The sequence below is a fragment of the Hemiscyllium ocellatum genome, chromosome 11 (genome assembly GCF_020745735.1).
Source record: "Hemiscyllium ocellatum isolate sHemOce1 chromosome 11, sHemOce1.pat.X.cur, whole genome shotgun sequence".
Lineage (NCBI taxonomy): Eukaryota > Metazoa > Chordata > Chondrichthyes > Orectolobiformes > Hemiscylliidae > Hemiscyllium > Hemiscyllium ocellatum.
The window spans coordinates 71,514,743-71,539,078 of record NC_083411.1 but is presented as its reverse complement, the minus strand read 5'-3'; the positions used below and the strand labels follow the sequence as shown (position 1 = coordinate 71,539,078).

General features: G+C 46.2%; 1 protein-coding gene across 1 annotated transcript; it reads left to right on the top strand.

The window, feature by feature from the left end:
- Positions 1–12,132: 12,132 nt before the first annotated feature.
- LOC132820206 (terminal nucleotidyltransferase 5C-like) lies at positions 12,133–24,078 on the top strand. The gene is made up of 2 exons (XM_060832187.1): positions 12,133–12,170; positions 22,801–24,078. The coding sequence occupies exon 2, from the start codon at positions 22,801–22,803 to the stop codon at positions 24,007–24,009; it is 1,209 nt and encodes a 402-aa protein (XP_060688170.1). The 5' UTR covers positions 12,133–12,170; the 3' UTR covers positions 24,010–24,078.
- The last annotated feature ends 258 nt before the right edge of the window (positions 24,079–24,336 follow it).

Here is a 24,336-nt window from a genome sequence, read left to right as displayed (position 1 = left end):
GGGCAGTTTGCATTGTTTATGGGGTCAGGCAGTTTGCAGTGTTTATAGGGTTGGGGCAATTTTCAGTATTTATGGGATCTGGGGGCAGTTTGCAGTGTTTGTCGAGTCTGGGCGTAGTTTGCAGTGTTTATGGGGTCTTGGGGAAGTTTGCAGTGTTTATGGGTCAGGGCAGTTTGCAGTGTTTATGGGATCGGGGGCAGTTTGCTGTGTTTATGGGGTCGGAGTAGTTTGCAGTGTTTATGTGGTTGGGGCAGTTTGCAGTGTTTGTGGGGTCTGGGGCAGTTTGCAGTGTTTGTGGGGTCGGGGCAGTTTGCAGTGTTTGTGTTGTCTGAGGGCAGTTTGCAGTGTTTGTGGGGTCTAGGGCAGTTTGCAGTGTTTGTGGGGTCTAGGGCAGTTTGCAGTGTTGATGGTGTCTGGGGCAGTTTGCAGTGTTGATGGGATCGGGGCAGTTTGCAATGTTTATGGGGTCGGGGCAGTTTGCTGTTTTTGTGGGGTCTGGGGCAGTTTGCAGTGCTTATGGGGACGGGGTTGTTTGCAGTGTTGATGGTGTCTGGGGCAGTTTGCAGTGTTTGTGGGGTCTGGGGCAGTTTGCAGTGTTTGTGGGGTTGGGGCACTTTGCAGTGTTTATGGGGTTGGGGCAGTTTGCAGTTTTTGTGGGGTCTGGGGCAGTTTGCAGTGTTTATGGGGATGGGGTTGTTTGCAGTGTTGATGGTGTCAGGGGCAGTTTGCAGTGTTTGTGGGGTCTTGGGCAGTTTGCAGTGTTTATGGGGATGGGGTTGTTTGCAGTGTTGATGGTGTCAGGGGCAGTTTGCAGTGTTTGTGGGGTCTTGGGCAGTTTGCAGTGGTTATGGGGTTGGGCGGTTTGCAGTGTTTGTGGGGTCAGGGCAGTTTGCAGTGTTTGTGGGGTCCGGGGGCAGTTTGCACTCTCTCTGGGTCCGGGGCTGTTTGCAGTGTATGTGAGGTCTGGGGGCAGTTTGCAGTGTTTATGGGATCTGGGGGCAGTTTGCAGTGTTTATGGGGTCAGGGCAGTTTGCAGTGTTTATGGGGTCCGGGGGCAGTTTGCACTCTCTCTGGGTCCGGGGTTGTTTGCAGTGTATGTGAGGTCTGGGGGCAGTTTGCAGTGTTTATGGGATCTGGGGGCAGTTTGCAGTGTTTATGGCGTCAAGACAGTTTTCACTGTTTATGCGGTCGGGGCAGTTTGCTGTGTTTGTGGGGTCAGGGAACAGTTTGCAGTGTCTGTGGGGTCTGGGCGCTGTTTGCAGTGTTGGTGTGATCAGAGCAGTTTGCAGTGTTTATGCGGTGGGTGCAGTTTGCAGTGTTTATGGGGTCTGGGGCAGTCTGCAGTGTTTATGGGGTCAGGGCTGTGTGCAATGTTTATGGGGTTTGTGGCAGTTTGCAGTATTAATGGGATCGGGGCAGTTTGTAGCATTTGTGGGTTCAGGTCACAGTTTGCAGTGTCTGTGGGGTCTGGGCGCAGTTTGCAGTGGTTATGGGCTCTGTGGACTGTTTGCAGTATTTTTGCGGTCGGGGCAATTTGCAGTGTTTATGGGCTTTGGAGGTGGTTTGCAGTGTTTGTGGGGTGTGGGGGCAGTTTGCAGTGTTTGTGTTGTCTGAGGGCAGTTTGCAGTGTTTGTGGGGTCTTGTGCAGATTGCAGTGTTTGTGTAATCGGGGCAGGTTGAGGTATTTATAGGTCTGGGGCAGTTTGCAGCGTTTGTGGGTTCAGGTCACAGTTTGCAGTGTCTGTGGGGTCTGGGCGCAGTTTGCAGTGTTTGTGGGCTCTCTGGACAGTTTGCAGTGTTTGTGGGGTCGGGGCAGTTTGCAGTGTTTATGGGCTTTGGAGGTGGTTTGCAGTGTTTGTGGGGTTGGGGCAGTTTGCAGTGTTTGTGGGGTCTGGGGCAGTTTGCAGTGTTTGTGGGGTCTGAGGGCAGTTTGCAGTGTTTGTGGGGTCTGGGGCAGTTTGCAGTGTTTGTGGGGTCTGAGGGCAGTTTGCAGTGTTTGTGGGGTCTGGGGCAGTTTGCAGTGTTTGTGGGGTCGGGGCAGTTTGCAGTGTTTGTGTTGTCTGAGGGCAGTTTGCAGTGTTTGTGGGGTCTAGGGCAGTTTGCAGTGTTTATGGTGTCTGTGGCAGTTTGCAGTGTTTGTGGGGTCTAGGGCAGTTTGCAGTGTTGATGGTGTCTGGGGCAGTTTGCAGTGTTGATGGGATCGGGGCAGTTTGCAATGTTTATGGGGTCGGGGCAGTTTGCTGTTTTTGTGGGGTCTGGGGCAGTTTGCAGTGCTTATGGGGACGGGGTTGTTTGCAGTGTTGATGGTGTCTGGGGCAGTTTGCAGTGTTTGTGGGGTCTGGGGCAGTTTGCAGTGTTTGTGGGGTTGGGGCACTTTGCAGTGTTTATGGGGTTGGGGCAGTTTGCAGTTTTTGTGGGGTCTGGGGCAGTTTGCAGTGTTTATGGGGATGGGGTTGTTTGCAGTGTTGATGGTGTCAGGGGCAGTTTGCAGTGTTTGTGGGGTCTTGGGCAGTTTGCAGTGTTTATGGGGATGGGGTTGTTTGCAGTGTTGATGGTGTCTGGGGCAGTTTGCAGTGTTTGTGGGGTCTGGGGCAGTTTGCAGTGTTTATGGGGTTGGGGCAGTTTGCAGTGGTTATGGGGTTGGGCGGTTTGCAGTGGTTATGGAGTCTGGGGCAGTTTGCAGTGTTTGTGGGGTCTTGGGCAGTTTGCAGTGTTTATTGGATCGGGGCAGTTTGCAGTGTTTATGGGGTCAGGCAGTTTGCAGTGTTTGTGGGGTTGGGGACAATTTGCAGTGTTTATGGTGTCGGGGCAGTTTGCAGTTTTTAAAGGGTCTGGGGACAGTTTGCAGTGTTTATTGGGTCGGGACAGTTTGCAGTATTTATGGGATTGGGCAGTTTGCAGTGATTATGGGGTCAGGGCAGTTTGCATTGTTTATGGGGTCAGGCAGTTTGCAGTGTTTATAGGGTTGGGGCAATTTTCAGTATTTATGGGATCTGGGGGCAGTTTGCAGTGTTTGTCGAGTCTGGGCGTAGTTTGCAGTGTTTATGGGGTCTTGGGGAAGTTTGCAGTGTTTATGGGTCAGGGCAGTTTGCAGTGTTTATGGGATCGGGGGCAGTTTGCTGTGTTTATGGGGTCGGAGTAGTTTGCAGTGTTTATGTGGTTGGGGCAGTTTGCAGTGTTTGTGGGGTCAGTGCAGTTTGCAGTGTTTATGGGGTAATTGGCAGTGTTTGCAGTGTTTTTGGGTTCTGGGCAGTTTGCAGTGTTTATGGGGTCAGGGCTGTGTGCAATGTTTATGGGGTGGGGGCAGTTTGCAGCGTTTGTAGGGTTGGAGGGCAGTTTGCAGTGTTTGTGGTGTCTGTGGCAGTTTGCAGTGTTTATGGGGTTTGTGGCAGTTTGCAGTATTAATGGGATCGGGGCAGTTTGCTGTGTTTATGGGGTCGGGGCAGTTTGCAGCATTTGTGGGTTCAGGTCACAGTTTGCAGTGTCTGTGGGGTCTGGGCACAGTTTGCAGTGGTTATGGGCTTTGGAGGTGGTTTGCAGTGTTTGTGGGGTGTGGGGGCAGTTTGCAGTGTTTGTGTTGTCTGAGGGCAGTTTGCAGTGTTTGTGGGGTCGGGGCAGTTTGCAGTGTTTATGGGGTCTTGTGCAGATTGCAGTGTTTGTGTAATCGGGGCAGGTTGAGGTATTTATAGGTCTGGGGCAGTTTGCAGTGTTTGTGGGGTCTGGGGCAGTTTGCAGTGTTTATGGGGTATGGGGCAGTTTGCAGTGTTTATGGGGTCAGTACAGTTTGCAGTGTTTATGGGTTCGGGGCAGTTTGCAGTTTTTAAAGGGTTTGGGGACAGTTTGCAGTGTTTATGGGTTCGGGACAGTTTGCAGTATTTATGGGATTGGGCAGTTTGCAGCGTTTATGGGGTCGGGACAGATTGCAGTATTTATGGGATTGGGCAGTTTGCAATGTTTATGGGGTCAGGGCTGTGTACAGTGTTTATGGGGTCAGTGCAGTTTGCAGTGTTTATGGGTTACGGGGCAGTTTGCAGTTTTTATGGGGTATGTGGCAGTGTTTGCATGGTTTTTGGGTTCTGGGCAGTTTGCAGTGTTTATGGGGTCGGGGCAGTTTGCTGTGTTTGTGGGGTCTGGGGGCAGTTGGTAGTGTTTATGGGGTCAGTGCAGTTTGCTGTGTTTATGGGGTATGGGGCACTTTGCAGTGTTTATGTGGTCGGGGCAGTTTGCAGTGTTTATGGGTTACGGGGCAGTTTGCAGTTTTTATGGGGTCAGGGCTGTTTGTAGTGATTTTGGATCAGGGCTGTGTGCAGTGTGTATGGTGTCAGTGCAGTTTGCTGTGTTTATGGGGTTCGATGCAGTTTGCAGTATTTATGGGGTTGGGGCAGTTTGCAGTATTTATGGGGTCAGGGCTGTGTGCAATGTTTATGGGGTCTGGGGCAGTTTGCAGTGTTTGTGGGGTCTGGGGGCAGTTTGCAGTGTTTATGGGCTTTGGAGGTGGTTTGCAGTGTTTGTGGGGTGTGGGGGCAGTTTGCAGTGTTTGTGTTGTCTGAGGGCAGTTTGCAGTGTTTGTGGGGTCTGGGGCAGTTTGCAGTGTTTGTGGGGTCGGGGCAGTTTGCAGTGTTTGTGTTGTCTGAGGGCAGTTTGCAGTGTTTGTGGGGTCTAGGGCAGTTTGCAGTGTTTATGGTGTCTGGGGCAGTTTGCAGTGTTTGTGGGGTTGGGGCAGTTTGCAGTGTTTATGGGATCTGGGGGCAGTTTGCAGTGTTTGTCGAGTCTGGGCGCAGTTTGCAGTGTTTATGGGGTCTTGGGGAAGTTTGCAGTGTTTATGGGTCAGGGCAGTTTGCAGTGTTTGTGGGATCTGTGGCAGTTTGCAGTGTTTATGGGGTCTGGGGCAGTTTGCAGTGTTTATGGGGTCGGGGGCAGTTTGCTGTGTTTATGGGGTCAGAGTAGTTTGCAGTGTTTATGGGGTTGGGGCAGTTTGCAGTGTTTGTGGGGTCTGGGGGCAGTTGGCAGTGTTTATGGGGTCAGTGCAGTTTGAAGTGTTTATGGGGTCGGGGCAGTTTGCCGTGTTTATGCGTCACGGCTGTGTGCAGTGTTTATGGGGTCGGGGCAGTTTGCAATGTTTATGGGGTCAGGGCAGTTTGCAGTGTTTATGGGGTCAGTGCAGTTTGCAGTGTTTAAGAGGTATGTGGCAGTGTTTGCAATGTTTTTGGGTTCTGGGCAGTTTGCAGTGTTTATGGGGTCAGGGCTGTGTGCAATGTTTATGGGGTTGGGGCAGTTTGCAGCGTTTGTGGGGTTGGAGGGCAGTTTGCAGTGTTTGTGGTGTCTGTGGCAGTTTGCAGTGTTTATGGGGTTTGTGGCAGTTTGCAGTATTAATGGGATCGGGGCAGTTTGCTGTATTTATGGGTTACGGGGCAGTTTGCATTTTTTATAGGGTATGTGGCAGTGTTTGCAGTGTTTTTGGGTTCTGGGCAGTTTGCAGTGTTTATGGGGTCAGGGCTGTTTGTAGTGATTTTGGATCAGGGCTGTGTGCAGTATGTATGGTGTCAGTGCAGTTTGCAGTGTTTATGGGGTCAGTGCAGTTTGCAGTGTTTATGGGGTATGTGGCAGTGTTTGCAATGTTTTTGGGTTCTGGGCAGTTTGCAGTGTTTATGGGGTCAGGGCTGTGTGCAATGTTTATGGGGTCTGGGCGCAGTTTGCAGCGTTTGTGGGGTTGGAGGGCAGTTTGCAGTGTTTGTGGTGTCTGTGGCAGTTTGCAGTGTTTATGGGGTTTGTGGCAGTTTGCAGTATTAATGGGATCGGGGCAGTTTGCTGTGTTTATGGGTTACGGGGCAGTTTGCATTTTTTATAGGGTTTGTGGCAGTGTTTGCAGTGTTTTTGGGTTCTGGGCAGTTTGCAGTGTTTATGGGGTCAGGGCTGTTTGTAGTGATTTTGGATCAGGGCTGTGTGCAGTATTTATGGTGTCAGTGCAGTTTGCTGTGTTTATGGGGTTCGATGCAGTTTGCAGTGTTTATGGGGTCGGGGCAGTTTGCAGCGTTTATGGGGTCAGGGCTGTGTGCAATGTTTATGGGGTTGGGGCAGTTTGCAGCGTTTGTGGGTTCAGGTCACAGTTTGCAGTGACTGTGGGGTCTGGGCGCAGTTTGCAGTGTTTATGGGGTCAGGGCTGTGTGCAATGTTTATAGGTCTGGGGCAGTTTGCAGCGTTTGTGGGTTCAGGTCACAGTTTGCAGTGACTGTGGGGTCTGGGCGCAGTTTGCAGTGTTTATGGGCTCTGTGGACAGTTTGCAGTGTTTATGCGGTCGGGGCAGTTTGCAGTGTTTGTGGGGTCGGGGCAGTTTGCAGTGTTTATGGGGTTGGGGCAGTTTGCAGTGTTTATGGGGTCAGGGCAGTTTGCAGTGTTTATGGGGTCGGGGCAGTTTGCAGTGTTTATGGGGTTGGGGCAGTTTGCAGTGTTTATGGGGTTGGGGCAGTTTGCAGTGTTTATGGGGTCAGGGCAGTTTGCAGTGTTTGTGGGGTCGGGGCAGTTTGCAGTGTTTATGGGGTTGGGGCAGTTTGCAGTGTTTATGGGGTTGGGGCAGTTTGCAGTGTTTGTGGGGTCTTGTGCAGATTGCAGTGTTTGTGTAATCGGGGCAGTTTGAGGTATTTATAGGTCTGGGGCAGTTTGCAGTGTTTGTGGGTACTGGGGGCAGTTTGCAGTGTTTATACGGCCGGGTCAGTTTCCAGTTTTTGTGGGGTCTGGGGCAGTTTTCAGTGTTTATGGGGTCGGGGTTGTTTGCAGTATTTATGGAGTTGGGGCAGTTTGCATTTTTTATGGGGTATGTGGCAGTTTGCAGTGATTTTGGGTCAGGGCTGTGTGCAGTGTTTATGGGGTCAGGGCAGCTTGCAGTGATTTTGGGTCAGGGCTGTGTGCAGTGGTTATGGGGTTGGGGCAGTTTGCAGTGTTTATGGGGTTGGGGCAGTTTGCAGTGTTTGTGGGGTTGGAGGGCAGTTTGCAGTGTTTGTGGGGTTGGAGGGCAGTTTGCAGTGTTTGTGGGGTCTGTGGCAGTTTGCAGTGTTTATGGGGTCGCGGCAGTTTGCAGTGTTTATGGCGTCAGGGCAGTTTTCACTGTTTATGCGGTCGGGGCAGTTTGCTGTGTTTGTGGGGTCAGGGAACAGTTTGCAGTGTCTGTGGGGTCTGGGCGCTGTTTGCAGTGTTGGTGTGATCAGAGCAGTTTGCAGTGTTTATGCGGTGGGTGCAGTTTGCAGTGTTTATGGTGTCTGGGGCAGTCTGCAGTGTTTGTGGGGTCGGGGCAGTTTGCAGTGTTTATGGGGTCAGGGCAGTTTGCAGTGTTTTTGGGGTCTGTGGCAGTTTGCAGTGTTTATGGGGCTGGGAGCAGTTTGCAGTGTTTGTGGGGTTGGGGGCAGTTTGCAGTGTTTATGGGTTCGGGGCAGTTTGCTGTTTTTAAAGGGTCTGGGGTCAGTTTGCAGTGTTTATGGGGTCGGGACAGTTTGCAGTATTTATGGGGTCGGGACATTTTGCAGTATTTATGGGACTGGGCAGTTTGCAGTGTTTATGGGGTCAGGGCAGTTTGCAGTGTTTATGGGGTCGGACAGTTTGCAGGGTTTGTGGGGTCTGGGGGAAGTTGGCAGTGTTTATGGGGTCAGTGCAGTTTGAAGTGTTTATGGGGTATGGGGGCAGTTGTCAGTGTTTATGGGGTCGGGGCAGTTTGCAATGTTTATGGGGTCAGGGCAGTTTGCAGTGTTTATGGGGTCAGTGCAGTTTGCAGTGTTTATGGGTTACGGGGCAGTTTGCAGTTTTTATGGGGTATGTGGCAGTGTTTGCATGGTTTTTGGGTTCTGGGCAGTTTGCAGTGTTTATGGGGTCAGGGCTGTTTGTAGTGATTTTGGATCAGGGCTGTGTGCAGTGTTTATGGGTTCAGGGCAGTTTGCAATGTTTATGGGGTCAGTGCAGTTTGCTGTGTTTATGGGGTCAGGGCAGTTTGCAGTGTTTGTGGGGTCGGGGCAGTTTGCAGTGTTTGTAGGGTCTTGTGCAGATTGCAGTGTTTGTGTAATCGGGGCAGTTTGAGGTATTTATTGGTCTGGGGCAGTTTGCAGTGTTTATGGGGTCGGAGTTGTTTGCAGTATTTATGGGGTTGGGGCAGTTTGCAGTATTTATGAGGTTGGGGCAGTTTGCAGTTTTTATGGGGTCAGGGGGCAGTTTGCAGTGTTTATGGGGTCGGAGTTGTTTGCAGTATTTTTGGGGTTGGGGCAGTTTGCAGTATTTATGAGGTTGGGGCAGTTTGCAGTTTTTATGGGGTCAGGGGGCAGTTTGCTGTGTTTATGGGGTCGGAGTAGTTTGCAGTGTTTATGGGGTTGGGGCAGTTTGCAGTGTTTGTGGTGCAGTTTGCAGTGTTAATGGGAGCGGGGCAGTTTGCAGTGTTTGTGGGGTCTGGGGGCAGTTGGCAGTGTTTATGGGGTCAGTGCAGTTTGAAGTGTTTATGGGGTATGGGGCAGTTGTCAGTGTTTATGGGGTCAGGGCAGTTTGCAATGTTTATGGGGTCAGGGCAGTTTGCAGTGTTTATGGGTTACGGGGCAGTTTGCAGTGTTTATGGGGTATGTGGCAGTGTTTGCATGGTTTTTGGGTTCTGGGCAGTTTGCAGTGTTTATGTGGTCAGGGCTGTTTGTAGTGATTTTGGATCAGGGCTGTGTGCAGTGTTTATGGGTTCAGGGCAGTTTGCAATGTTTATGGGGTCAGTGCAGTTTGCTGTGTTTATGGGGTACGATGCAGTTTGCAGTGTTCATGGGGTCGGGGCAGTTTGCAGTGTTTAGGGGTTCGGGGCAGTTTGCAGTGTTTGTGGTCAGGGCAGTTTGCAGTGTTTGTGGGGTCTTGTGCAGATTGCAGTGTTTGTGTAATCGGGGCAGTTTGAGGTATTTATGGATCTGGGGCAGTTTGCAGTGTTTGTGGGTCTGGGCAGTTTGCAGTGTTTATGGGGTCGGAGTTGTTTGCAGTTTTTATGGGGTCGGGTCAGTTTGCAGTATTTATGGGGTTGGACAGTTTGCAGTGTTTATGGGTTCGGGGCAGTTCGCAGTGTTTGTGGTGTCAGGGCAGTTTGCAGTGTTTATGGGGTCTGTGGGCAGTTTGTAGTGTTTATGGGGTCGGGACTGTTTGCAGTGTTTATGCGATCAGGGTTGTTTGCAGTGTTAATGGTGTCTGGGGCAGTTTGCAGTGTTTGTGGGGTGTGGGGGCAGTTTGCAGTGTTTGTGTTGTCTGAGGGCAGTTTGCAGTGTTTATGGGGTCGGAGTTGTTTGCAGTTTTTATGGGGTCGGGTCAGTTTGCAGTGTTTATGGGGTTGGGCAGTTTGCAGTGTTTATGGGTTCGGGGCAGTTCACAGTGTTTGTGGTGTCAGGGCAGTTTGCAGTGTTTATGGGGTCGGGGCAGTTTGCAGTGTTTGTGGGGTCTTGTGCAGATTGCAGTGTTTGTGTAATTGGGGCAGTTTGAGGTATTTATAGGTCTGGGGCAGTTTGCAGTGTTTGTGGGTACTGGGGGCAGTTTGCAGTGTTTATGGGTTCGGGGCAGTTTGCAGTTTTTAAAGGGTCTGGGGTCAGTTTGCAGTGTTTATGGGGTTGGGACAGTTTGCAGTATTTATGGGGTCGGGACAGTTTGCAGTATTTATGGGATTGGGCAGTTTGCAGTGTTTATGTGGTCAGGGCAGTTTGCAGTGTTTATGGGGTCAGGCAGTTTGCAGTGTTTATGGGGTCAGGGGGCAGTTTGCTGTGTTTATGGGGTCGGAGTAGTTTGCAGTGTTTATTGGGTTGGGGCAGTTTGCAGTGTTTGTGGTGCAGTTTGCAGTGTTTATGGGTTCGGGGCAGTTTGCTGTTTTTAAAGGGTCTGGGGTCAGTTTGCAGTGTTTATGGGGTTGGGACAGTTTGCAGTATTTATGGGGTCGGGACAGTTTGCAGTATTTATGGGATTGGGCAGTTTGCAGTGTTTATGTGGTCAGGGCAGTTTGCAGTGTTTATGGGGTCAGGCAGTTTGCAGTGTTTATGGGGTCAGGGGGCAGTTTGCTGTGTTTATGGGGTCGGAGTAGTTTGCAGTGTTTATTGGGTTGGGGCAGTTTGCAGTGTTTGTGGTGCAGTTTGCAGTGTTAATGGGTTCGGGGCAGTTTGCAGTGTTTGTGGGGTCTGGGGGCAGTTGACAGTGTTTATGGGGTCAGTGCAGTTTGAAGTGTTTATGGGGTATGGGGCAGTTTGCAGTGTTTATGGGCTCGGGGCAGTTTGCAATGTTTATGGGGTCAGGGCAGTTTGCAGTGTTTATGGGTTACGGGGCAGTTTGCAGTTTTTATGGGGTATGTGGCAGTGTTTGCATGGTTTTTGGGTTCTGGGCAGTTTGCAATGTTTATGGGGTCAGTGCAGTTTGCTGTGTTCATGGGGTCGGGGCAGTTTGCAGTGTTTATGGGGTCTTGTGCAGATTGCAGTGTTTGTGTAATCGGGGCAGTTTGAGGTATTTATGGGTCTGGGGCAGTTTGCAGTGTTTGTGGGTCTGGGCAGTTTGCAGTGTTTATGGGGTCGGAGTTGTTTGCAGTATTTATGGGGTTGGGCAGTTTGCAGTGTTTATGGGTTCGGGGCAGTTCGCAGTGTTTTTGGTGTCAGGGCAGTTTGCAGTGTTTATGGGGTCTGGGGGCAGTTTGTAGTGTTTATGGGGTCGGGACTGTTTGCAGTGTTTATGGGATCAGGGCAGTTTGCAGGGTTTACGGGGTTGGGGCAGTTTGCAGTGATTTTGGGTCAGTGCTGTGTGCAGTGTTTATGGGATCATGGCAGTTTGCAGGGTTTGTGGGGTTAGAGGGCAGTTTGCAGTGTTTATGGGGTCTGTGGCTGTTTGCAGTGTTTGTGGGGTCAGGGCAGTTTGCAGTATTTATGGGGTCGCGGCAGTTTGTATTGTTTGTGGGGTCTGGGGGCAGTTTGCAGTGTTTATGGGATCGGTGCAGTTGGCAGTGTTTGTAGGGTCTGAGGGTGGTTTGCACTTTTTGTGGGGTCTTGGGGAAGTTTGCAGTGTTAATGGCGTCAGGGCAGTTTGCAGTGTTTATAGGGTTGGGGCAGTTTGCAGTGTTTGTGGGGTCTGGGGGGCAGTTTGCAGTGTTTATAGGTTTGGGGCAGTTTGCAGTGTTTGTGGGGTCTGGGGGCAGTTTGCAGTGTTTATGGGTCTGGGGCAGTTTGCAGTGTTTATGGGGTCTGGGGCAGTTTGCAGTGTTTGTGGGGTCTGGGGGGCAGTTTGCAGTGTTTGTGGGGTCTGGGGCAGTTTGCAGTGTTTGTGGGGTCTGGGGCAGTTTGCAGTGTTTGTGGAGTCTGGGGGGCAGTTTGCACTCTTTCTAGGTCTGGGGCTGTTTGCAGTGTTTATGGGATCGGGGCAGTTTACAGTGTTTATGGGAATTGGGGTCAGTTTGCAGTGTTTGTGGGGTCAGGGGGCAGTTTGCAGTGTATACGGGTCCGGGGCAGTTTGCAGTGTCTGTAGCCATGGTCAGTTTTTCGTGTTTATTGGGTCGGAGCAGTTTGCAGTGTTTCTCAATGTCGACGTTGTCATATTTAGAAAGATCGTGACGCAGGTTGGTCTAAAAAGAGAGTCGCCAACGCAGTGCTCGGCTTCCCAGTGTAACCCTGTTGATTCATTTTGAACCCAATCACAAAGACTTCCGCTGCGAGTCAAGTGCCTGTCAGCTTGTGGACGTGCCTTTCATTTTTCGGTGTCACTCGAAGTGTCGTTGATTTGTTTTTTTCTGTCCCGGACCACCTTAAATGTCTGACGACAGCATCTCCAGGACAACAGCTTTACGCTGCAAGGACGGGGCTAGAAAACACACTGACACTGAGCTTCCTTTCAGTACCACCCGCCTCTGGACAGCTCCCTGCAGCCGCGCCCTCCCTTCTCTGCAACTCGCCCCCAGGTCCGGATCTAAAAACCTCCTGCCGTCCCGGATCCCGCTCTAAATCCCGCAAGTCCAGACAGGGAAGCGAGTGTCCCTGACCCGAATCCAGTTTCTAACAGCCAAAGTGTTGCATTCTCCGAATCTGGGTCACACACCGACATTCACCGAGTGAGCCCGTGATCAGAAGCCGGCAGCTACACGCAGGAAGCCGCAGAATCCACTTTCTATCTGCCCTGAGCCTGTACCCCAGCAGGTATCGCAAACTTCAGTCTTGGTGAGTATGTGGACTTGCGGCGTGCAGTCTGGTCGCTCCGGTACAGAATGCCTCTTATTTCACTGTCTCAGGAACCAATCGGCATCAATGCCTGGTGCCTTTCGTGATATAACCTCTTCTTGCTCCCCAGTGAAACTTCAGGGTGCGGAGTACAGGAGATTCCACCTCAGTCCGGCACAACTCCCCACTGTGTCTGCAATAATAGCTACATGGCGAATTTAACAAGTTTAAACTGGGACGTCCTGACAAGCCTGGCGTCAACTCTGTGTCTTTCTGCATCAGCCTCTCCAGGGTATTGTGTTCCGGCAGTCAACGTGAGGGGGCAACAATATTTAGGATAGGGCGCCATACCCTATTAATACCAGCAATGTAAGGGTAACAGCACCCCGGCTGGTCACGTTAGTTGACTGTATCGCTCCAGTGCACGGTTTCAAGTGCGGGACTGCTATGAGAAACAGTTGCACCGAGTGCCCACCTACCACTGGGTAGAGATGCCAGTCTATCGCGTTCCTTTCCTTGTCCACCTGTGGGACAGCCATTGCCCGTATACCAACACCGCATTGGACTGTCTCCCAGAGCAGTTTCGAGAGATGTGAGGAACAACTGTGGCTTACATAGCATTTCTTATGTGTAACACCTTTTAAGTTGTGTGGGGAGATCTATTTACAACAATCAGTTGTAAACGATTGCTGTGGGTGAAGCCAGTCCACCCCCCCCCCCCCAATCCCCCTCCGAGCCCCCAGCACAAGGGTGTATGAGCTTGGATCCCATTTGGCAATGTGGCCAGCCCCTGGAGCTCCGGGACTGCAAGCTAATGTTACTGTTCTCCTGCTGTTCAGTCCAGCCACGAACTCTTTCAACCATCAGAATTACACTGATGATCCGGTCAAGCTGCGGGCAAGTGGTAGCTATTCGGGAGGTGGGGGTTTGGCGCTATCGGAGAGAATTGCAACGGAGAGAGATTCCGGGAAATCCGATGCTACCCACTCGATTTGCACAGGGAGAGTAGGGGGTCATGACTTCACACACTCCCCTACCCGCTTCAGTCAGCTCGCTGCCTCGCCTGCCTCTCTCTGAGAGCCACCCAGTGTGTCGTGGGGTCGAGCTCCGGGCGGGAGTGCCCACCCATCGCGTTAGCCCCATCCTCACTCGTCCCAAGCACAAACAAACAAGTCTTGGAATTGTCACATTTGTTCCTCCCCTCAGCACTGGGTACGGTCCAAGTTAGTGACCGCTTAGTGCAGCTATCTTACTCCTGTTAATTTAAGGCGAGATTGCTGAATGAGCCACATCATTCAGCCCGTTGTGCTATCACTGTCAACCACTACCGTACATAATTGATGAACTTGACCCACAGGTCAAGTCTGTTCGTGCGTCACGGAGTGGAACACTCTATGTCAACACAGGGATGTTTTTAATGCGTGGATTTTTAATTTCATTTGCTATTCAGTCTAAACCTTCATTCAACTGCATCACGGCTGATCTGCACCTCTTTTCCATTTGCTCCATATTATTCCAGACTATTCTCAAACAAAACAAAAAAAAACATCAATCAGTCGAGAAAGTTTCAACTATGACATCCTTTAATCTTGGAGGGGGAAGAGGGAGGAGAGACTACAGACGGGAAGAATGGCATCAACCTTCAAAGATTCCAAATTTTGCCCTATTTTAAAATCCAGTTTGAAGATTAGTACCCTCACCAGAAGTGGTTTGTCTATGTCTGCCCTTTCAAACCTCTTACCATTTTAACCACTGCTCATTAACTCTGGATTTCGACTGATTGGATACTTCTTACTAAAAGGCAAATTAGATACATGGGCCGTCTTCAATGATTGAATAATAATTCCCGATATTTCCAAGTTAATTAGAGACAAAAAACCCCCCTGCAGATGCTGGAATCCAAGGTGTACAAGCAGCAGGCTGGAAGAACACAACAAGCCAGGCAGCATCAGGAGGTGGAGAAGTTGACATTTCCGGAAAAAAACGCTTTCTCAGGACTGGGGGCAGTTTGTAGTCGACGCCTCCACCTCCAGCTGCTTGCTGTGTTCTCCCAGCCTCCTGCTTGTCTACCCTGTATTTCCATGTCACCAGGCTGTTTCTGAAAGGAAATGCAGTGCATGTGCTGAGTGACATGGCGGTAAGCGGAGGGAGTTAAATGACTAAATTGTGGTAAATATAGAAAACCGTCAATAAAAGAAGTTCAGTTATTCTTCTTGTAGGTCATGGATTATTTAGAAAAGAAGCATGTTTGGTTTTGCAGTAAAATAGCTTTAAATGAGCCCTGCTGTCTCATTATATTACAAGAGGAATTTAATTAATTAATCTTACTCATAATAAGAACAGAATGCAATGGTTTCAAATGAAGATTTAACACAGACCTTTTTTTTGGAGAATGGGAGCATACAATTTTAAAGCTGTGCTCACAAATGAAAGACAAGTCTAAAATATTTCACATTCTAAGACCATCCAGTATGAAATCTATGCATGGCAAGGTTTACCAATCTGATCACAACCAAAACATATTTTACTCACCACCAATTGTCAGTTGTAGCAAAGTTCACCATCCACACTGACCTTTGGTTTTGACTGGTAAGTAGAAATTATGTCAAATAATTTTAAAAGATTTTTTAAAAGTTTTTTTTAACCATATCATAGGTTATGATGGTCTGGTATTTATGGCATTGATCTTTGCTTTTCATCTTTTTTATTGCTTTGAAATTAGAGCAGCGGGTAGATACAGACAGTGTGACCATATCAATCACATCTTCTGCAGATTCAGATAAAATGTGCGCAGCCTAAAGAATACTAGTAGTTACATGCCTCTCATTTCTTTCTGATAACTTCTCTAAATTGCAACACTAAGGCATCAAGATTGCAATTTGTTTCCTTAGAAAAAAGATAAGTAGCAATTGTTCTTCCAAAATATTTTGTATTATTAAAATTATAAATACTAATGCATTAAATTGTATCTAAAGTTTCAACAGGTGTTTTAATTTGTGATCTTACAAGATTGGCTGTTGTGCATTAATTCATCAAATGGTGCTATGCAGAAAGGTTGTTTCCCTGTGTAGGAGAGTCTAGGCTCAAAGGGCATAATCTCAGAATAAGAGGCTGCACATTTAACACAGAGATAAGGTCGACTTTCTTCTCTCAAGTGGAAGTAATTTGTGGAATTCTCAGAGTTTGCTGAGGCTGGCTTGTTAAGTATTTTCAAACCCGAGAAAAATAGATTTTTAATCAGTAATGGAATCAAGGTGAAAAGGCAGATAAGTGGAGTTGAGAATGTTCAGATCAGCTTTGAATGGCAGAGCAGATGCAATTGGCTGAATGGCCTGCTTGTGCTCCTATGTTTTATTGCCTAATAGCAGCAATATAAACACTGGTATTTCAAGTGACAACCCCTTCTGTGCACAAATAATTACCAATAACTAGAATGTAGCTGGGGAGTGTTTTCGAACAGAGAGACAGGTACATAGTTTTTTGAAAGTTGTATCACAGGTGGGTATGACGTTCAGAAGACAGTTAGCATGCTTGTTGTAATTGTTGTAAATAGCTAGGAATTGCATGTACTGCTATAGGAAGGATATTATTAAATTGGAGAGGATCCAGAAAAAAAGGTACCAGGATGTTTCTGGAATTGGAGGGTTTGAGGCTGGGACTTATTTCACCAGGAGGTTGAGGGGTGACCTTGTTGAGGTTTAATGAACCATGAAGGGCAATGATACGGTGAATAGCAAAGGTCTTTTTCCTAAGTTGGGGGAGTTCAAAACTAATGGCATATTTATAAAGTGAGGGGAGAAATATTTAAAATGGTCCTGAGGGGCAACTGAATACGATATGAATCAATTCCTATACTGAATACAAAGGTTTACAGGAGTGTGGGCCAAATGTAGGCAGGTTGGATGAGTTTAGTTTGGGAAACTTGGTTGGCATGGATGAGTTAGACTGAAGGGTCTGTTTCCATGCTGTAAGGTCCTGGGGAGTTGTGCTGAACAAAGAGACCTTGGAGTGCAGGTTCATAGTTCTTTGAAAGTGGAGTCACAGGGAGATAGGATAGTGAAGAAAGCATTTAGTTTGCTTTCCTGTATTGGTCAGAGCATTGAGTATAGGGATTGGGAGGTCATGTTGTGGCTATGTAGGACATTGGTTTGGCCACTTTTGGAATATTGTGTGCAATTCTGGTCGTCTTCCTGCCAGAAGGATGTTGTGAAAATTGAAAGGGTTTTGAAAATATTTGGAAGGATGTTGCCAGGGTTGGAGGATTTGAGCTATAGAGAGAGGCTGAATAGGCTGAGGCTGTTTTCCCTGGAGCATTGGAGGCTGAAGGGTGACCTTATAGAGGTTTATAAAATCATGAAGGGCATGGATAGGGTAAATAGACAAGGTATTTTCCCTGGGGTGACAGAGTAGAGAATTAAAGGGCATAGGTTTTGGGTGAGAGAAGAAAGATATACAGTAAAAGGGTCCTAAGAAGCAACTTTTTCACTGAGAGAGTGGTGTATGTATGGAATGAGCTATCAGAGGAAGTGGTGGAGGCTGGGACAATTACAATATTTAAACGGCATCTGGGTAGGAAGGGTTTAGAGGAATATGAGCCAATTGCTTGCAAATGGGACTAGAACAGGTTAGGATATCCGGTCTGTGCAGATGAGTTGGACCAAAGGGTCTATTTTCCTGCTGTACACCTAGAACATAGAATGTTACAGCACAGTACAGGCTCTTCAGCCCTCAATGTTGCACCAACCTGTGAAATTAATTTGATGCCCATCTAACCTACACTGTTTCATTATTATCCATGTGTATGTCCAATGCTCATTTAAATGCCTTTAATATTGGCAAATCTAATACTGTTGCAGGCAGGCCGTTTCATGCCTCTACTATACTCTGAGTAAAGAAACTACCGTGATGTCTGCCCTAACTCTATCACTCCTCAATTTAAAGCTATGTCCCCTTGTGTTAGCCTTCACCATCCGAAGAAAGAGGCTATCAAACCCTCTCTAACCCTCTGATTATCTGATACATCTCAATTAAGTCACCTCTCAACCTTCTTCTCTCTAATGTAAACAGCCTCAGTACCCTCGGCCTTTCCTCATAAGACCTTCCTTACATACCAGGCAACATCTTAGTAAATCTCCTCTGAACCCTTTCCAAAGCTTCCACATGCCTCCTATAATGTGTTGACCAGAACTGCATGCAATGCTCCAGGTTTGGCCTTACCAGTGTCTGTACAGCAGAAGCATGACCTTGTGGCTCCGAAACTCAATCCCCTACCAATAAATGCCAACACACCATATACCTTCTTAACAATCTTATCAACCTGGATGGCAACTTTCAGGGATTTATGCACCTCCCAACTCCCCTGCTCAAACAAGGGAACAACATTTGCTATCTTCCCATCTTCTGGCACTACTCCTGTCAACAGTGATGACATAAAGATTATAGCCAAAAGCTCCACAATCTCCGCCCTGGCTTCGCAGAAAATCTGAGGATGAATCCATCCGGTTCAGGGGTCTTATCTATTTTCAGATCTTCCAAAATTGCTAAAACCCCCTCTTTGTCAATTTCAACCCATCTAATCTTGTAGCCTATATCTCCACATTCTCACTAACATTTCCCTTTTCCAATGTGAATACTGATGAAAAGTAATCATTAAGTGCTTCCCCTATGTCCTCAGATGCCAAACACAACTTTCCACTACTATCTTTGATTGGCCCTAAGCTTACCCTAGTAATTCTTTTATTCCTGATATATCTACAGAAGGCCTTAGGGTTTTCCTTGATCCTATCCATCAACAACTCCGCATGTCCCCTCCTGGCTCTTCTCAGCCCTCTCTTTAGATCTTTTCTGGCTAACATATAACTCTCAAGCACCCTAATTGAGCCTTCAAGCCTCATCCTCACACTATCTTTCTTCTTCCTCTTGACAAGAGCTTCAATTTCTTTAGTAAACCATGGCTTCCTCTCTCAATAAGTACCCCCCTACCTGATAAGTATATACTTACCAAAGACCCGCAGTAGCTGTTCCTTGAATACGCTGCACATTTCAAGTGTGTCCGTCCCCTACAGTTTCCTTCCCCATCCTACACATCCTAAATCTTGCCTATTCACATCATAAATGCCTTTCCCCAGTTATACCTCTCCCCAGTTATATCTCTTTCCCTGCGGTATATACCTATCCCTACCCATGGCTTTGTAAACATAACTAAATTATGGTCACTATCACCAAAGTGCTCACCTACCTCCAAATCTAACACCTGGCCAGCTACATTACCCAGTACCAAATCCAATATGGCATCGCCCATTGTTGGCCTATCTACATACTGTGTCAGAAAACCCTCCTGCACACATTGAACAAAAACTGACCCATCTAAAATACTTGAAATATAATATTCCCAGTCAATATTGGGGAAGTTAAAGTCCCCCCTAACAACTACCCTGTTACTCTCGATCGTATCGAGAATCATCTTTGCCATCCTTTCCTCTCCATCCCTGGAACAATTAGGAGGCCTACAGAAAACTCCCAACCTCTCCTTTCCTGTATCTAACCTCAGCCCAAACTACCTCAGTGGATGAGTCCTCAAACGTTATCTCAGCTGCTGTAATACTACCTTTGATTAACAATGCCACACCCCTCCCTCTTTTATCATCTTCTCTGTTCTTGCTGCAACATCTAAATCCTGGAATCTGCAACAACCAGTCCTGTCCCTCCTCTAGCCACGTTTCTGAAATGGCCAAAGCATCGAAATCCCAGGTACCAACCCACGCTGTACATTCACCTGCCTTATTTTGGATGTTCCTGGCATTGATGCACACACGTTTCAAACCAACATCCTGGTAGCCAGTGCCCTCGCGCGACCTTGTAAACCTATCCTTGACCTCACTACCCTGAACCTCCAGTACACTGGAACTACAATTCAGATTCCCATCCCCCTTCTGCATTAGTTTAACCAACCCCCCCCATACCCCCGAAGAGCATTAGCAAATTGTCCCCCCCACTCAGGATCCCGAAAACATGATCAGAGACATCATGAACTCTGGCACCTGGGAGGCAACACACCAATCGTGAGTCTCTCGTTCCCACAAAACTTCCTATCTGTCCCCCTAACTATGGAGTACCCAATCACTAAAGCTCTGTTCCTCATTCCCCTTCCTCCCTGAGCAACAGGGACAGACTCTGCACCAGAAACCTGTACCCCATGGCTTACCCCTGATAAGTTGGCCTCCCCAACAGTATCCAAAATGTTATACTTGTTGTTGAGGGGAACCACCACAGGAGATCCCTACCGGTTCCCTTTCCTACCTCTGATGGTAACCCATCTACCTTCATCACATGGCTGTGGTCTAACTACCTCTCTGTATCTCATCTCAATAACCCCCAATAATCTCTATGCCTCTGTGAGTGAATGGGAACTGTTGTGGCTAAATGTCCTGGGAACATGTTTACCCTTTACATCAGGTGTTCTCGACAGTTACAGTTTGGCAGGGCCTTTTCATATTAAATGTCTGCTGTCCTCCCACTGAGGCTCAAACCTTAGCTTTTCAAGCAGCTGAACAATGGTGTATAATAATGCCATTGTATGAAACATAGAGGACACACAGGGATTTGAGAATAAAGATTGCATTAATCAGGGAAATAAATCAGAACACAAATTTAGTCCATGAAAATATAACAGTAAGTTGATATTTCCAGTCATCATATAGTGCACAACCAGGGTTATTTTTAGGCTATGGGTATTATTCTATTCAGAGCTGAGAATGGGCCATTTGTTTAGAGAATGTTGAAAATCAGATCAACCTGGGATAAACATTGTGACCTTTTACAAAGAAAGAAATTAGCACGTATTTTGGATTTTTTGAATAACATGATTTATTTCTCTGAAGCTTATGGAGGAAAGTTAGCTCAGCTGTTGACATCTGATATAAATGATTTTAACCCAGCCTACCTTTCAGTGAACAAGGATCCGCAGCAAAGAACCTGTCATCTTGCTCAGAATGAATGGTGTGCAGGAATTGAAAAATGAGAGACAGGAAGAAAGGTAGCACTTTTCTGACATTTGGTTGATGTGCATCATTGGGACTAATAAAGAAAGATTTACTCTAGGTCTAACTTTACCGTGTTCAAGTTGGAAATATGAATGCTGACATCTGGTGCTCAAAATGAGAAAGTATTTTCTGACCAGATGATAAGTTTTCAATTCATCTAGATCAGGCACCTGGTCTTTGTGCCAATTGGATTTCTATGAGACAATTTATTTTAAATGTTTTTCAAGTAACATTTCAAAATGTAGGAAGCAGGTTTGTATTGTGGGCTCCCTGTCATTCCTGCCAGTCGCTCTGTCCTTTTGCTTTCGCACTATGACCTATCACAGCTGAACTGCAGCAATGACTTAGGTCAATTAGGCATGGGAAACAAATGCTGATTTTATTGGTGACACCTACATCCTATGAAACATCATTTTAAAAAAAATAGGATCAATTGACAGCTTGGTCCATGATTTCAGAATACACAAATCTTGAAAGTAGCCATTTGGTGATTTTTGCAATAAAGTTCAGAGGAACGATTTTTATTAAGGAAAATCAATTTTGAAAAGAGTATTAAGGTTGAGGCAAGTGGTCAGAGGGTGACAATTAAAAACAAATCTTGGAAATCATTATTCCAGTCAGTGAGTGGTAAACCGATGGAGCATTCCTCATGGAAGTGGTGGAGATTGATTGCTATGCTTTGTCAATGACTGCATTAATGTTCTATCAGTAAGTTGATGGAAGGTGAACGAGTTGCACTCTAGCCTTTTTGCATCTAGCTACTGTGACTGTTCATTTTTCTCCTTAGCCAGCAGTGCTATATTAACATTTGTCAATAATGTTATCACAATATTTGCTTTAAGGCCATATTTTAAGGTGGAAATTGCTGCTAAACTGAGAAAGTAGTCAGTTCAAATTTCTCTCTCTGGCAAGTTAGTGAGAGCATTGCTTTAAATTCTTTTTATTGCAACAGTTGAGAGCTAAAGAATGAAGTATTATTGAACCAAGATCAAAAGTCAATTGAGGATAGAAAGCAGGAGAACAAACCTTATTTAAACATTGAAATAAAAGGATGCGGAATTCACATTCATAAACGTTGGTTGAGCAAAACCTTTAGAAACTTTCATGGTTGGAATGGTCTGGGAAGGAAATGTGGTTGAAATGATCAAGGTATAGGGTGGGCAAAAATAATTACAGAAGAAAAAATAAGAACATATAAACTAGGAGCAGGTGTTCGCAATTTAACCCTTAAATCTCCTCCATTATTTGTTGCCATCGTGACTGATCTCATCTCTGCTTCAACTCTACTTTCCTATCTTCTCCCTATATCCCTTCAACCCTTCAAAGAAAAAAGAATACACTTGCATTTCTTCAATAGCTTTGCCAGCTCAGGATATCTTAAAGCACTTTCCTGTCAAGGAGTGCAGCAACTCGAGAAAGTAGCTCAGTTTGACTTCATCAAGGGCAACTTGGGATGGGTAATAAATGCTAGCTTAGCCCCCAACATCCCATGATTAAGTAAAAGTAGTTTTGAAATGTAGCCTTTGGTGCATTTTGGGGAAATGTGGTAATCAATTTGTGCACAGCAAGCTCACACAAAGAACAATAATAACATGGCCAGATAATTTTAGTTAGTGAAGCTGGTTGAGGGGAAAATATTGGCGTGGCTATCCAAGAGAATATTCAGGCTCATAAGTCTCTTAAGAAGACAAATAGGGCCTTTGTTCAACACCTCATTTGGAAATGTTAGCTGAGAGTTTGTGCTCCAATCCCTGATTCAAAGGAGAAAGTGCTACCATTTTCTGATAATAAGTTGAATAGACCAAATAGACTAATTCAATACTTACTGCTTAAATATTTGTTCAATAATATCATTCACCAGTGATTTCCAATCTATTGTATAGTGTAGTGTGTTCTCAGTAAAGAGAAAATTCTTAATTTATCTGCAAAAAAAAATCAAACTGGCTTCTCTGGATATAAAAAGCTGTCTGCATCAGATTTTTGTTTTTGTTACTTCATTACTGTTTGTCTTGGCAATCACTGTGTTAATAAAACTCATTTCCTGTAATGGTAAGACTGATTTCAATTAGATTGTTGTTTTCCAGTACTCAGGGTAGGACTCTCAGAAATTCAGATTTTCAGGATTTTATCCACACAGTGAAGGTTTAAAACTAATAGATTTCTTTCTTTCTTTTTGGATATTTTACTCTATTGTCAATGTGAAATTAAAATCATGTTTACTGTTGTGTAAATGAGTGCCATTTTGGGATCACAAAGATTTTCAGGTATAAATCCAACCAAATGCAGGGTAGGTGACTGTGCTGATATTGTTCAACATGCTTAATGATTCTTGCAATCAATTAAACATAGGATGAAAGTTAATATTGAAAGTCATGAACAGATGTAATAGGTTTAACTTCAGCTTATGAGTTTCTGACTGTAAGTAGGGTTACTTGAGAATTATTAAAATGGATAGACTAAAATACACAGCTTCATATTTGTGTGCTCATCCAGAATACAGTTAGGATGGCCAAAATGTCATGTGAAATGTGACCATTGTTTAACTAATCCCTTTTCACTGCAGTTTTGTTATTTTCATGTTTCAGCAGATGGATGAGAGTGTTGATCTGCCAAACTGCATCATGGATGAGAGTCTGGACTGCAGATTCAACAATCTTAGCTGGGAGCAGGTTCAGAGTTTGGATCAAGTCTTAACGGAAGTGATACCTATTCACGGAAGAGGCAACTTCCCTACACTGGAAATAAAGCCAAAAGACATCATTCATATTGTGAAGGATCGGCTGGAAGAGAATGGGATTAAGGTCCATGACATTCGTCTCAATGGCTCAACAGCAAGTCACATTCTTGCTAAGCAAAATGGAACAAGCTACAAAGACCTTGACATTATCTTTAGAGTAGAGTTGCCTGGAGAGGAAGAGTTCCAGGTGGTAAAGGGAGTGGTATTGGATTGTCTTCTGGACTTTCTACCACAAGGTGTCAATAAGGAAAAGATCACAGGGCTTACTTTGAAAGAAGCCTATGTTCAGAAAATGGTTAAAGTTTCCAATGATTATGATCGGTGGAGTCTCATCTCCTTGTCAAATAACAGTGGAAAAAATGTTGAGTTAAAGTTTGTTAATTCATTACGGCGGCAGTTTGAATTTAGTGTGGACTCTTTCCAAATAATTCTGGACTCGTTGTTACCTCTTTTCTGTTGTCGAGAGAATGTAATGTCAGAGGAGTCCCATCCAACTGTCATAGCAGAGAGTATGTATGGAAATTTTGAGGAGGCAATGGATCACCTGCGATACAAACTGATTGCCACAAGAAACCCCGAAGAGATTCGAGGTGGTGGCTTGCTTAAATATAGCAATCTCTTGGTTCGAGAATTTAAACCAGCATCTGATACAGAAATCAAAGGCTTAGAACGCTACATGTGTTCGAGGTTTTTTATTGACTTCCCAGATGTATCTGAGCAGCAAAGGAAGATTGAATCCTACCTACGAAATCATTTCATTGGTGAAGAGAAAAGCAAGTATGATTACCTGATGATACTGCGCCAAGTTGTGAATGAAAGCACAGTCTGTTTGATGGGACATGAGAGAAGGCAGACATTGAACATGATCACCCTGTTGGCTCTGAGAGTATTAGGTGAACAGAATATCATTCCAAATGCTGCCAATGTCACCTGCTACTATCAACCTGCCCCTTATGTCAGTGACCGAAGTTTTAGCAATTACTACATTTCGCACGGACAGCCACACCTTGTGTATCAGCCCTATCCACTGCACATTAATATGCAGACTGGTTTGGTTTAGTGTTACAGTGAATGCAAATGCTTGACTTTGAACAAGACCCAAGTTTTCAGGTCCCCAGATATCTGATGTAAGAGGACGATTGTAAACTGCTGGTTGCCAATGAGAGATATGCCAATTGTTGGGCAACCAATGTTGAAACTGACCTGCAAATAGATGACCAAACAGTAGGTGCCACTTACAATGATATGTGCTTAATCAGTGAAGAATGGTTGATCAACTGACTAAGCACAGATGCATGGAGTATAATATAGGGATATTTTCTAAAGGTAAATGTTGAACCAATACTATTTAGAAAGACATATTAGTAGGTGAAGTTAGCTAATGGGA